At 46.2% G+C, this 15,269-nt stretch overlaps 1 protein-coding gene across 1 annotated transcript in view; it reads left to right on the plus strand.

The window, feature by feature from the left end:
• Positions 1 to 593: 593 nt before the first annotated feature.
• The window catches only part of LOC124554141 (5'-AMP-activated protein kinase subunit gamma-1), a 619,663-nt gene continuing 604,987 nt past the window's right edge, over positions 594 to 15,269 (plus strand). Inside the window, exons 1-3 of the mRNA XM_047128206.1 lie at positions 594 to 727; positions 8,489 to 8,686; positions 11,659 to 11,721. Of these exons, the coding sequence (XP_046984162.1) occupies positions 710 to 727; positions 8,489 to 8,686; positions 11,659 to 11,721 (279 nt within the window). The 5' untranslated portion in view covers positions 594 to 709. The remainder of the gene's footprint in view (positions 728 to 8,488; positions 8,687 to 11,658; positions 11,722 to 15,269) is intronic.

The raw sequence follows: 15,269 nt of genomic DNA on the forward strand, positions 1-15,269 counted from the left end.
CGGTACCAAATGTAGAGACTCTTCGTGCTCGTATTGTGGACGGCTGTGATACAATACGCCATTCTCCAGGGCTGCATCAGCGCATCAGGGATTCCGTGTGACGGAGGGTGGATGCGTGTATTCTCGCTAACGGAGGACATTTTGAACATTTCCTGTAACAAAGTGTTTGAAGTCACGCTGGTACGTTCTGTTGCTGTGTGTTTCCATTCCATGATTAATGTGATTTGAAGAGAAGTAATAAAATGAGCTCTAACATGGAAAGTAAGCGTTTCCACGACACATGTCCACATAACATATTTTCTTTGTTTGTGTGTGAGGAATGTTTCCTGGACGTTTGGCCGTACCTTTTTGTAACACACAGTACAGCGAGCTCACTCGTGGAAGAGACCCTGTGCACTGAGCGCGGTGTCCTGGTGTTGCAGGCACGTGGAGCATGGCGCAGTCTCGCCACCGGCCGGGCGCCATCTCCCCCGGTCCCCAACAGCAGCAGCAGCAGCCGCAGCCGCGGCGGCGGTCCGGCGATGACGTGGTGTCGGCGCCGCCCCCGCAGCACAGCCCCCAGCCGGCGCCGCCCCCGCCCCCGCAGCCGCAGCCGTCGCCCTCCCGCCAGCGCCACTCCACGCTGCTGGACGCCTTCCGCCCCCGCAGCAAGTCCGACGCCGGCGGCCACAAGACGCCGCGCCGCCCCGGCGCCAACATCATCTCACACATGAAGAGCGCCGTGCAGGTGAGCAAGGCCACTAAAACTGCTACACCTAGAAGAAATGCACATGATAAACGGGTATTCACTGGACAAAAATACTACACTACATCTGACATCTGATTACATTTTCACGCAACTTCGGTGCATAGATCCTGAGAAATCAGTACCCAGAACAACCACCTCTGGCCGTAATAACGGCCTCGATACGCCTCGGCATTGAGTCATACAGAGCTCGGATGCCGTGTACAGGTACAGCTGCCCGTGCAGCTTCAACACGATACCACAGTTCATCGAGAGTAGTGACTGGCGTATTGTGACGAGCCAGTTGCTCGGCCACCATTGACCAGACGTTTTCAGTTGGTGAGAGATCTGGAGAATGTGCTGGCCAGGGCAGCAGTCGAACATTTTCTGTATCCAGAAAGGCCCGTACAGGACCTGCAACATGCGGTCGCGCATTATCCTGCTGAAAAGTAGGGTTTCGCAGGGATCGAATGAAGGGTAGAGCCACGGGTCGTAACACATCTGAAATGTAACGTCCACTGTTCAAAGTGCCGTCAATGCGAACAAGAGGTGACATAGACGTGTAACCAATGGCACCCCATACCATCACGCCGGGTGATACGCCAGTATGGCGATGACGAATACACGCTTCCAATGTGCGTCCACCGCGATGTCGCCGAACACGGATGCGACCATCGTGATGCTGTTAACAGAACCTGGATTCATCCGAAAAAATGACGTTTTCCCATTCGTGCACCCAGGTTCCTCTTCGATTACACCATCGCAGGCGCTCCTGTCTGTGATGCAGTGCCAAGGGTAACCGCAGCCACGGTCTCCGAGCTGATAGTCCGTGCTGCTGCGAACGTCGTCGAACTGTTCGTGCAGATGGTTGTTGCCTTGCAAACGTCCCCATCTATGGACTCACGGATCGAGACGTGGCTGCACGATCCGTTACAGCCGTGCGGATAAGATGCCTGTCATCTCGACTGCTAGTGATACGAGGCCGTTGGGATCCAGCACGGCGTTCCGCATTTCCCTCCCGAACCCACCGATTCCATATTCTGCCAACAGTCGTTGGATCTCGACCGACGCGAGCAGCAATGTCGCGATACGATAAACCGCAATCGCGATAGCCTACAATCCGACCTTCAGCAAAGTCGGAAACGTGATGGTACACATTTCTCCTCCTTACAGGAGGCATCACAACAACGTTTCACCAGGCAACGCCGGTCAACTGCTGTTTGTGTATGAGAAATCGGTTGGAAACTTTCCTCATGTCAGCACGTTGTGGGTGTCGCGACCGGCGCCAACCTCGTGTGAATGCTCTGAAAACCTAATCATTTGGATATCACAGCATCTTCTTCCTGTCGGTTAAATTTCTCGTCTGTAGCACATTATCTTCGTGGTGTAGCAATTTTAATGGCCAGTAGTGTACCTCGGTAATGTCCGACTGCTGCCACGAATGTCTCTGGTGCTGCGGTGCTCCCCATCTACGTATGTACTAGAGATCAGAAATGAGCGCTCTTTGAACTCTCCAGCGAGTGCTCTTGCCGGTATCTCAGAACTCGCCATCTCCATGCGTGTCCGCCACTACGCACCCGTCACTCGACTCTGATGTCTGGTACAAGTGGACTCTGCTCCCTCAACAAGGAAAGTGCGTACAAGAGTTGAAGAGCAGTATGCGACCATTTCGAAACAAATTTCCGCTGTTAAAGTGTGACGAAATGTGGGACTCAACTACACAAGCGAGTTCTATACCAAAATAACAGCTTGCTAGTGAAAGATGGGTTTATATACAGGGTGAGTCACCTAACGTTACCGCTGGATATATTCCGTAAACCACATCAAATACTGACGAACCGATTCCACAGACCGAACGTGAGGAGAGGGGCTAGTGTAACTGGTTAATATAAACCATAAAAAAATGCACGAAAGTATGTTTTTTAAAACAAACCTACGTTTTTTTAAATGGAACCCCTTTAGTTTTGTTAGCACATCTGAACATATAAACAAATACGTAATCAGTGCCGTTTGTTGCATTGTAAAATGTTAATTACATCCGGAGATATTGTAACCTAAAGTTGACGCTTGAGTACCACTCTTCCGCTGTTCGATCGTGTGTATCGGAGAGCACTGCAACATACATCGCGTTTCTACAGAATGATCTGCCAACGTTGCTCAAAAATGTCCCACTGGAAACGCGTCGACGTATTTGGTATCAGCATGATGGTGCACCTGCACATTCCGCAATTAACACTAGGCTGACCCTTGACAGGATGTTCGACGGGCGTTTCATAGGACGTGGAGGACGCATAAATTGGCCAGCCCGTTCTCCTGATCTTACACCTCTGGACTTCTTTCTGTGGGGTACGCTGAAGGAGAATGTGTACCGTGATGTGCCTACAACCCCAGAGGATATGAAACAACGTATTGTGGCAGCCTGCGGCGATATTACACCAGATGTACAGCGGCGTGTACGACATTCATTACGCCAGAGATTGCAACTGTGTGCAGCAAATGATGGCCACCACATTGAACATCTATTGGCCTGACATGTCGGGACACACTCTATTCCACTCCGTAATTGGAAACGGAAACCACGTGTGTACGTGTACCTCACCCCTCATGGTAATGTACATGTGCGTCAGTGAAAAAGACCAATAAAAAGGTGTTAGCATGTGGACGTAATGTGCTGTTCCAGTCTCTTCTGTACCTAAGGTCCATCACCGTTCCCTTTGGATCCCTACGTAATCCGGTGCTCTCCGATACACACGATCCAACAGCGGAGGAGTGGTACTCAAGCGTCAACTTTAGGTTACAATATCTCCGGATGTAATTAACATTTTACAATGCAAGAAACGGCACTGATTACCTATTTGTTTATATGTTCAGATGTGCTAACAAAACTAACGGGGTTCCATTTTAAAAACCGTAGATTTATGTTAAAAAGCATACTTCCGTGCGTTTTTGTATGGTTTGTAGTAATCAATTACACTAGCCCCTCTCCTCACGTTCGGTCTGTGGAATCGATTCGTCAGTATTTGATGTGGTTTACGGAATATATCCAGCGGTAATGTTGGGTGATTCACCCTGTATACATTTATATAGATAAAAGTTTCACTTAAATCTGTTGAGAGCACGTACTACAATTATGTCGACACAAACACACATGCAAGGTATTGCAGACTCTGTAACGATAGTACAATAAACATAAGTGGAGGAGGAACTGCAACATGTTAGTGGTGATTAATTACTAAAATTAATTACAAAGTAGAACGATGTGCCACAGATGCAAGAAATACAGGAATAGCACCCTGTTCTGTCGCAGTGATGTAATAGTTACTTTCCCCGGAGCCTAGTTTTCATTTGATGCACGACATACATTTCCTCATAGTGGAGGTGGAATAAACGAGAAAACAACCATGTTGTTTGCACTGGACGAAATTGGTATCCTGTTCGTCTGAAGCCTGGACTGTAGCGCGAAACTTAGTCCACATATCACAGCTCGTGCTCTAGTGGAACACACCTGTACTTGTGTAGTTCGTCGTATTACATATTCCACAGTCTCACGAAATGCAGCTTCTCCAAAAGCACATCCGATCGCGACAGTAGCTCATTTCGCCTCACAGTGTTACTTCAAACCAGCAGGGTCGTGTGCCTATCTTCTGTACTAACAATAAGTCTCCACTGTACACCTCAGGGAGAGAGAACGGGTCAGTCAGTCTGAAGTGACCGTTCTCAATCTGGTCCTACTTGCGGAAGTACAGTGGGATCGGACAATGCCCATTAGCACTGATGTGACAGCGGCGCCTTGATTTGTGAAGCGTGTGAACTGCAACTTCTGACCCCTACTCGATCTGTTTCTGGTCTCTACTATATTGATGAGACAAAATATTATCACCATCTGTAGCGCGTTGGCCCAATTTCGGGATGCAATACAGCATCGATTTTCCATGCGACTGGTTCAACTACAGCTTCGTAGGTATCCGGAGGTATCAGGCACCAAATGCCTGCGAACAAGTCGCTAGTTTGTGTTTACAGTGCTGGCTGATTATAGTGTTCCATGTATAACCCTTCAGTTTCAGATTAGGGGAAGTCAGCGGTGATGATATCGGCTTTTCACTGTCACGGTCCTCAAACCACTCTTCCAAAATTTTGGTGTTCCGACTTGGAAACAAATCCTTCTAGGAGATGCCACCACGAATGCCTAAAACATAAAGCATGTAGGGATGCAGGTGGTGTGCAATAACAGATCATATAGTCCATAGGTGTCACCCTGCCTTTGATTACTATTTGGATGCCTAGATGAATGTTGTTGTTGTAGTTGTTGTTGTGTTGCTTGAGGCTTTCCCGACGGACATGTTGTATAGATGGTTCTCGGGCGAGACGTCGGATGTCATTGTGAAAACTCCACAATATTTCGTCAGCGCAACTGGCCGACATCTTCAGGTGCGACGAACACACTGCTAAGGCAGGTTTTTTTTTTTTTTTTCTTTATTGTTATTTTCAAACCCGTACAAACAGGCAGGCTGTCAGCAGCACAGTACGCCGCTCTTCAGCCGTAGAGGAGATAAAGAAAGAACAGAAAGAATACACAAATGTGACATAACGGTGGGTAATAAAACAGTAGACATATAAAGACAAACACGGAGCCGTTCACACTTGACGAGAATTCACTACAAACCGTTGTCACGACGCACTGACACTGAAGATGGCGACGGCACAGGTGAACGATGGAGTAAGACGGGAACACTGAACACGAAACACGACGGCACTCACGAGACACTGATGGCGATGATCTCCGGCGCGCGAATGTCCACTCAGCGTGTACGAGTCCGGGGACCTGCCAAGAGAGGAGGGGGAGGAGGAGGAAGGGGAAATGGGAGAGGGGAGAGCAGAGATGCCATGGGCAAAGGAGAGAGGGGGAGGGAGGAAGGGGGAGTGAAGCCTGGAGGAGAGGGTAGGAGGGAGGGGGGAAAGGAAAGAGAAGGGAAGGGAAAAGGGGGGGGAGGGAGGGTGCCTGAAGGAAAGGACACAGGAGGGGGGGGGAGGATCAAAGTTGATAGGAGGGGTAGATGCAGGGGAGGAGGATCTAAGGCAGGACCAGGGCTCCCCATTTATGCCAGTTTTAGGCAGGAAGTGCGCATGCGTGGAGGCGCCAAATTCGATGGCCAATAGCGACGATATCAACTGATAGCTGGAAGGACAGTAACGCCACCTACAGGATGAAGAACCAAATACGTCGGCGCACGCGCGGAGGCTGCCGCCGCTGCTCTGCGCTGCCATCGGCAGCCCCAGTGACCTCTGTCGGAAGCAGCGAGCAGCACTGCGCGTCCACGTAGGCATCTTGATTATCCTCCCGTTGTCAACAGAATATTTATGTTGCTGGCGAATCGTCGTCCGTCTTATGACCAAAAGTATTCCTCTCTGCTTGCGGCTTCCGACAGAGGTCGCTGGGGCTGCCGATGGCAGCGCAGAGCAGCGGTGGCAGCCTCCGCGCGTGCGCCGAAGTATTTGGTTCTTCATCCTGTAGGTGGCGTTACTGTCCTTCCAGCTATCAGTTGATATCGTCGCTATTGGCCATCGAATTTGGCGCCTCCACGCATGCGCACTTCCTGCCTAAAACTGGCATAAATGGGGAGCCCTGGTCCTGCCTTAGCAGTGTGTTCGTCGCACCTGAAGATGTCGGCCAGTTGCGCTGACGAAATATTTTGTTGTTGTTGTTGTTGTTGTGGTTCTCCCACTTATGACAGCATAATACTGCCCCTACTGGCCTTGAATATGGTGCAGCAAATGATTGCGTATGTGGAGATGACCATTGACCTTTTATAACAATGAATTTGATTTACTCGACACATTTCCATTCAAATTTGGAAGTTTGTGGTAATATCTTATTGGTCCAAACTGCTAGGGTCATTGGTCCCTAAGCTTACACACTACTTGAACGAACTTACACTAAGGACCCATGCTCGAGGGAGGACTCGAACCTCTGACAGGGGGAGACATCCTTTGAACACCGGTCCAGTCTCGATGATCCCATGCCCATTGGAATCATAAATGATGATATCATTGGATCAGCCTGGCAACACACATGGTTTACCTGCTGACGAGATCCACTTTACGCGATTTGTGCCGAGTGGTGTGCTCCAAAACAGTTGTGCCAGGACCCGCACAGTAGTGTGTCATCAGATCTCCCACGGATCACCATCTGTCTTGCTTTACATAGTGGACAAGCCTCTGACGTCCACATTCTATGTGCGACTGCGGATGCCCACATCTTGTCGCCTAGTCTGCTCACGATGGTACCGTGTCAACAGGCATCCGGCTTTGCAATTTGCCATTTCAAAGATGGTCGTTCCTAGTCGCCACGCCAAAAGATCCTGCTCTTTGACAAAGTCACTTCTATCACTGACTTTCCCAGTTTGTGGCCAGTGTCATCTCTACAGTGATTCACTATTGGTCTCTGCTCTGCTTATATACTTCCTTTACTGTGTTGCTTGCCCACAGCACCATAAGCAATATTTGGACTCGCCTTGCACAGTGGCCACGACCTCGACTCGTCTTGTATTCTTTTTCAGTGCGCCACTCTGATGGATGACTTAGCTGAAATATTGGAGTAATTTCCGTTTTTTGCTATTGTGGAGACATTACACCTCCAAGATCACCTCATCGTGACTCTGGAAATGGCCGTGACAGTGGTTTCTTCATTTGAGGAAAGAGAACGTCATTGAATCCATGTCAGGAGAACAGTGAGGGGGTGGGGGAGCGGGCTTTAGGAAACGTTTCGTAGCCCAAACAAGCGCTGTGATATGCATCATGTGCAGAATCAGGTGTGCTGTCGTTGTGGAGTGGAATCAGGTGTGCTGTTGTTGTGGAGTGAAAACAGCCCCAAGGACAGATTCTTGCAATAACCTGCATCACAGCCTGGTGTAATCTCATCCGGAATTTTCTGTGGTCTGCTGCTTTGACGGTTTGCCCCTTCCAACCATAACCAATTACCAACAGACCATGCTTGTCCTAAAAAACACAGCATCACCTTCCCTGACACAGTGAGCTGTTGACATTCTTTGCCCGTGGAGAATCTATGTCTCCACCACTTGTCTTGCGCCAATGTCTCAGTGTGGTATTGACACACCCAGCACTGCGCTGTGGGTATTGAACGGTTAAAGAAGTCACACGAATTTTCTTGACACATCTGTAACATTTCTACTGCTGCCTCGGTTCGGCGAGCCTTTTGAATGTGTTTCGAGCAATTGAGGATCTGGCCGTGCGGTTCCAGGCACTGCAGTCCGGAACCGCGGGACTGCTACGGACGCAGCTTCGAATCCTGCCTCGGGCATGGATGTGTGTGATGTCCTTAGGTTAGTTACGTTTAAGTAGTTCTAATTTCTAGGGGACTGATGACCTCAGATGTTAAGTCCCATTGTGCTAAGAGCCATTTGAATTCAGGATCCACACGATTGGTGATGTTGTTTCTTGTTCAAAATATCGCTTAGAAAATGTTGAAATTGCATTGTGTGAAAAAAATTGAAGTCCTTGAAAATAATAAAAACCAAAATCGAAATAAAAAGGAGTATTTCTCATTCATACTGTATACAATGTATTATTATTTCTAGTTCCATAGCAGACTTTCGTCTGGAAAATCACAGTGACGATCTAAAGTTTGCATCCTTTCAAAATTAGCAGGGTAACTGATATAAGGCGATACATAATATTATAAAATGCTGCGCGTGAAGAGAGTTGTCTCTCGGTATTATACGACACACGGATGTTATGATGTTGCAGCACTCGCTGATGTCGCCAAGCTCGAGTGGGGGCAGCAGCAAGACCTCGGACTCGTCATCGGCATCAAAGTCCGAGGGCAGCAGTGGTGGGGGCGGTGACCACGGGCACAGCGGCAGCCACGGACACAGCAGTAGCAGCGGCAGCAGCAGGCCGCGCGCCGGCTCCGACAGCAACACCAGCCGCGGGCCCGTCTCCAAGGTCGGTCAGAACCCCTGCTGCTCCACTACTCACCTGCTTGCTTCAAAAGCTGGGAAAACTGCATGACCAATTTAAAGTTCCAGCTAAATCCACGCTCATACTTCACCGTATCCAAAGCTACCTCAGTGTTAACCCTAGCAATACCAACAAGGGGTGCAGGGGGGGTACTTTATGTGCACGCTTTAAACTTTCTAGTCTTGCCATGCACTGTGAGTTCCAAAATATAAAAAAAGGCATGTACTGATTTTAATGAATGTTTCTATCACATTCCATAATTGGTTTAATTTTTTTCATTGTTGTTGTTCCCCCTTAGTAGCAGATGCATTTTTCCCAACATAAGTCTTATTTAGTATAAAAGAGAATTAAAACTTATTTTCAGTTTCTGGTCACTCTTTAACAGTTGCGTACCAATGCTCTATGTTGCAATGGCCAACGCCAATGGAAGAGCTCAGCGACTGATCACACTGTATTGAAATTTTCCCTGTTCAGGATACACTATATAACTTTAGTACGAGGGTCACTCCAAAAGAAATGCACACTATTTTTTTTTAAATCCATCTTTTATTCTACATGTTTGAAAGTTCTACAGTGTGTAGATACATCCTTTAGGAACAATATGTTCATTTCTCCACATAATTTCCATCCCTCTCTACTGCCTTATGCCATCTTGGAACCAGCGCCTGTATACCTGCAAGGTAAAATTCTGGACCAACCTGTTGGAGCCACTGTTTGGCAGCGTGCACAAAGGAGTCGTCATCTTCAAATCTTGTTCCACGAAAAGAGTCTTTCAGTTTCCCAAACAGATGATAGTCACATGGAGCCAAGTCAGGACTGTAAGGCGGGTGTTTCAGTGTTACACATCTGAGTTTTGCGGTCGCTTCCACGGTTTTTTGACTCACATGTGGCCGTGCCTTGACGTACAACAGCAAAACATCCTGCTTTTGCCGATGTGGTCGAACACGACTCAGTCGAGCTCGATGTTTCTTCAGTGTCGTCACACATGCATTAGAATTTATGGTTGCTCCACTCGGCACGATGTCCACAAGCAAGAGTCCTTCGGAATCGAAAAACACCGTAGCCATAACTTTTCCAGCAGAAGGTGTGGTTTTGAATTTTTCTTTCTTGGGTGAATTTGCAGGTTGCCATTCCATCAATTGCCTTTTCGTCTCTGGTGAAAAATGATGGAGCCACGTTTCTTCACCTGTCACAATTTTTCCAAGAAATTCATCTCCACCATTCTCGTACTGTTCCAAAAGTTCGCTGCATACCGTTTTTCTTGTTTCTTAGTGAGCAACTGTCAACATCCTGGGAACCCACCTGGCACAAACCTTTAACGCCAACACTTTCAGTATTCTGCAGACACTTCCAACGTAGCGAGACAATTCGTTCACTGTGACGCGTTTGTCAGCAGTCACCAATTCGTTAACTCCCTGCACAATGTCTGCAGTACGAGGCCTGCCGCTGCGAGGACAATCCTCAATATTGCCGTGCCCGCTTTCGTCACGTAACCTGCTCGCCCACCGACTAACTGTACTGCGATCGACAGCAGCATCTCCGTACACCTTTTTCAACCTCTTGTGGATGTTTCCCACTGTCTCGTTTTTACAGCACAGGAATTCTACGACAGCACGTTGCTTCTGACGAACGTTAAGTGTAGCAGCCATCTTGGAGACAAGCTGTGACGGCGCCACTCACGGGAACAGGTTGAACTAAGTTTGAAAACAAGCGGGAAGGATGAATCTACACGCTGTAAAACTTACACACGTGCAGAATGAAAACTGTATTTTTACGAAAATAGTGTGCATTTCTTTCAGAGTGACTCTCGTATTATGATAGAAATATTACTAGTACAGGTTTTACATTTCAGTAAACATTGCTAGCATCATCAGCAAACAGCCGTAGATTTCTGCCCACCCTGTCCGCAAAACAGTAACGTATACAGAGAACATCGGCGCTCCCGTCACATTTCCCTAGGGCATTCCTGACGGTACCTTAGTCTGTGATGAACACCCGTTGTCGAGGACAACATGCTGGGATCTGTTATTCGAGAAGTCTTTGAACCACTCGCATATCTGTGAACGCATTCCATATGCTCGTACCTTCGTTATCAGCTTGCAATGGGGCACTGTGCTAAATGCTTCTCGAAAATCTGTTGTTGTCGTGGTCTTCAGTCCTGAGACTGGTTTGATGCAGCTCTCCATGCTACTCTATCCTGTGCAAGCTTTATCATCTCCCAGTACCTACTGCAGCCTACATCCTTCTGAATCTGCTTAGTGTATTCATCTCTTGGTCTCCCTCTACGATTTTTACCCTCCACGCTGCCCTCCAATACTAAATTGGTGACCCCTTGATGCCTCAAAACATGTCCTACCAACCGATCCCTTCTTCTAGTCAAGTTGTGCCACAAACTCCTCTTCTCCCCAGATCTATTCAAAACCTCCTCATTAGTTACGTGATCTACCCACCTAATCTTCAGCATTCATCTGTAGCACCACATTTGGAAAGCTTCTATTCTCTTCTTGTCCAAACTATTTATCGTCCATGTTTCACTTCCATACATGGCTACACTCCATTCAAATACTTTCAGAAATGACTTCTTGACGCTTAAACCTATACTCGATGTTAACAAATTTCTCTTCTTCAGAAACGCTTTCCTTGCCATTGCCAGTCTACATTTTATATCCTCTCTACTTCGACCATCATCAGTTATTTTACTCCCTAAATAGCAAAACTCCTTTACTGCTTTAAGTGTCTCATTTCCTAATCTAATCCCCTCAGCATCACCCGACCTAATTCGACTACACTCCATTATCCTCCTTTTGCTTTTGTTAAAAATCTAGAAATATGGAATCTGCCTGTTGCCCTTCCACTCTCTGGCACCAGCGTTTTTCTTAATGTTTCGATGATGTGGCTTGGTTTGCAGCAAGTGTTTGCGGTGTTTTAATGACAGTGTGGCGTGGTGTGTGTTTCAGGTGATGGACATGTTCAGACATCGATCGCATTCAGCCGTCTCGGCCGAGGACAAGAGGAAAGCGGTAAGTGTCCCACTTATTCTAACGTACTGACCTTATAAGTGTGTGTGTGTGTGTGTGTGTTCTTTTTTATGTAAATTATGGCAAAACTGCAGGTAATTTTGACGTGTGTCGAACATAAAAATAGAATAGGAAACAATATTTCGAAATCATTAATGAACTAGTTTTAAAAGCACAGGAGGTGAACGTTTAGAGAAGTTATTTTCACAGTTCCTTCAGTGTGCTTTGTACAGAAAGCTTCCAAGCAGCTTCTGGAGAGGCTGTCATGAAATATCTTCAGTCTGGTTCAAATCTCTTTTTTTTTTTTTTGTTATTCTCTGATAAGTGGTCTACAGTTTGCTCCGATGGGCCACGTTCACATTCGGGCCTGTGGGATGTCATCACGCATTTGTAAAGAGGTGCTTGTATTCTTGACGCTCCCCAGTATCTTCTTGGCAGTTGCATGGCTGCCAGGTATGTGTGTTTGTGTCAGTTAGCTAACTGGACATTCCCTGTTCAGAAGTCTCTTAGACTGGCGTAGAGTGTTTTGGCGGAAGTTGTTGAGATAGCAGACTGGCTTTCACAGAACTGGTTGTGCTGCATTGACGGATAAGAAAACTGAGCTGGAAAATATCATGCGTGTGGCGTGTTCGTGCCAACAGGCTTGCCGCAGTGGTAACATCGGTTCCCGTCATATCACCGAAGTTAAGCGCTGTCGGGCTGGGCTAGCTCTTGGATGGGTGACCATCCGGTCTGGCGAGCTCTGTTGACGAGCGGGGTGCACTCAGCCCTTGTGAGGCAAGCTGAGGACCTACTCGACTCAGAAGTAGCGGCTCCGGTCTCGGAAACTGACATACGGCCCCTCCATATCTGCATCCGGTGATCTGAGGATGACACGGCGACCGGTCGGTACCGTTGTAACTTCATGACCTGCTCGGGCGGAGTTCAGTTTTGTTACTGGCATGTTCTTATGTGTGAGTGGCTGCTAAAGAATGTTTGCACGAGTGGAGAGAGTTGTTCAATTCACGAATATGCGAATTGTAGAATACACGGTGTTCCACATTTCGTAATAGTGGCCTGTAGGGGTAGATGGAGATTTGATAAGGAACGCATATGGCGTAGTCTGACTATCAAGTAAGTTTCAGCACCCCGTCAGCCTCAAACGCCTGCTTCACAGTGCGTACACAGTGGAGACTTCAAAGTAGAGAGTGCAAGGGTTCGGTTCTGAGCCGGCTCTCTAGCTCACTTGGCAGTGGTGCAAATTTTGATTGATTGCTTTATCCTGTATTCATTATCATACATATAGTTGTGACTCTATGTCTTTGGAACTTATATGGTGTAGATTCTTTTATATAAGAAAACATTCCGCAAATGCTGTCTCATTTAGGAAAACATTACAATGCCGATTGTTTTTGAGAAAGTTTTGCTGTGCGTTGTGTGAGAGACAGAGATGCCCATTGCCACGTGTCAGAATCCAACAGCGGGAGGCATATTCAGACCACAGTTTGTGACTTGATTCGTTCAGAACACCACAAGTGCCACATAAATAGGTAATCGGGGCAGGCGGATTATGTGCGTAATGAAAACTTTAAAATATGCATGAAAAATGCTTAAAAATGCATGAAAGGTGTCGGAACATGCAAGAGCAAATAATAAAAAGGCATGGATAGTAACTGCGTGCATTTTATCTCAAAGTCAAGCCTGTGCGTTTCAATTACGAGGAAGAGCGCCGGCCACGTGAAAAATCTGTGCATTTAGAACGTTGATATCATTTTCTGAACACTTTCTTGTAGAGGTTAGGAATGGGGCCTTTCTGGGATACTTTCCTAAAGATTTGCAAAATGGGGTGGCATACCGTGTTTCAAGAATTGTTCCGTCTTTGCTATTGTCGGAAATACGCGGATGCGATCCGAGTGAGTCGCAGCGAAACAATCGATATGTACAGGACCAACTTTGCGATATATCGCACGCAGAGGGGCACACTCGAACTCCGTAACATTTTATTTAAAAAACATACAATCATGAATTTCTTTGAACAGCATTAACTTCTAATTAATGCCAGTCCAGAGTCTCGACTTGAAGGCAATCTAACACCTTTCGAATGAGAACGCTGACTACTCTCCCACATCACTGCCTTTGCATGTTTCCAGTTCCTGAGGAAGAGACATTCAGATGAAACTTCTTTATTGAAATTCTTTTCTGCTTGTATTGCTGAATGAAATGGATAGTTGAAACTTCTAAGTTATTTGATTCTGAAACAGCTGAGTAAATCTGAACGTACAGAGCCTACTTTACCTTTTCTTATTGTGTCAACGCTGACCCACAATATTCTAGCGCAACGCAATCTGACTGCTTAAAAAAAAAAAAAAAAAAAAAAAAAACCTGATTTCAAATAATTAATTCAAAAGAATGGGTCTGACTAAAAAGAAATCCTAACAGTAACCTATACATTTCATCAAGCACTTACCTCGCAAAAATCTTCATTATGCGAAATACTGCAATACAGCGAGCGTCAATACTGCTACCTAAAGAAAAGATTCTAACTACTAAAGCCACTAACTACTAAAGCCACTAACTACTAAAGCCACTAACTACTAAAGCCACTAACTACTAAAGCCACTAACTACTAAAGCCACTAACTACTAAAGCCACTAACTACTAAAGCCACTAACTACTAAAGCCACTAACTACTAAAGCCACTAACTACTAAAGCCACTAACTACTAAAGCCACTAACTACTAAAGCCACTAACTACTAAAGCCACTAACTACTAAAGCCACTAACTACTAAAGCCACTAACTACTAAAGCCACTAACTACTAAAGCCACTAACTACTAAAGCCACTAACTACTAAAGCCACTAACTACTAAAGCCACTAACTACTAAAGCCACTAACTACTAAAGCCACTAACTACTAAAGCCACTAACTACTAAAGCCACTAACTACTAAAGCCACTAACTACTAAAGCCACTAACTACTAAAGCCACTAACTACTAAAGCCACTAACTACTAAAGCCACTAACTACTAAAGCCACTAACTACTAAAGCCACTAACTACTAAAGCCACTAACTACTAAAGCCACTAACTACTAAAGCCACTAACTACTAAAGCCACTAACTACTAAAGCCACTAACTACTAAAGCCACTAACTACTAAAGCCACTAACTACTAAAGCCACTAACTACTAAAGCCACTAACTACTAAAGCCACTAACTACTAAAGCCACTAACTACTAAAGCCACTAACTACTAAAGCCACTAACTACTAAAGCCACTAACTACTAAAGCCACTAACTACTAAAGCCACTAACTACTAAAGCCACTAACTACTAAAGCCACTAACTACTAAAGCCACTAACTACTAAAGCCACTAACTACTAAAGCCACTAACTACTAAAGCCACTAACTACTAATAGGCACGTGGTTAGCAAAGGAAAGATTTTGTTGCAAACCAAATCATGTATAACAAGTTTGTTTGTGTGGCCATCCTCCGCAGCAAGCATATAAATACTTATTTTGGAAACCGGACTGCCGTTTCCTGCTGCTAGTTATTTTATTTATCCCATACGCG

The sequence above is a fragment of the Schistocerca americana genome, chromosome 11 (assembly GCF_021461395.2).
Source record: "Schistocerca americana isolate TAMUIC-IGC-003095 chromosome 11, iqSchAmer2.1, whole genome shotgun sequence".
In the NCBI taxonomy this organism is placed as follows: Eukaryota; Metazoa; Arthropoda; class Insecta; order Orthoptera; family Acrididae; genus Schistocerca; species Schistocerca americana.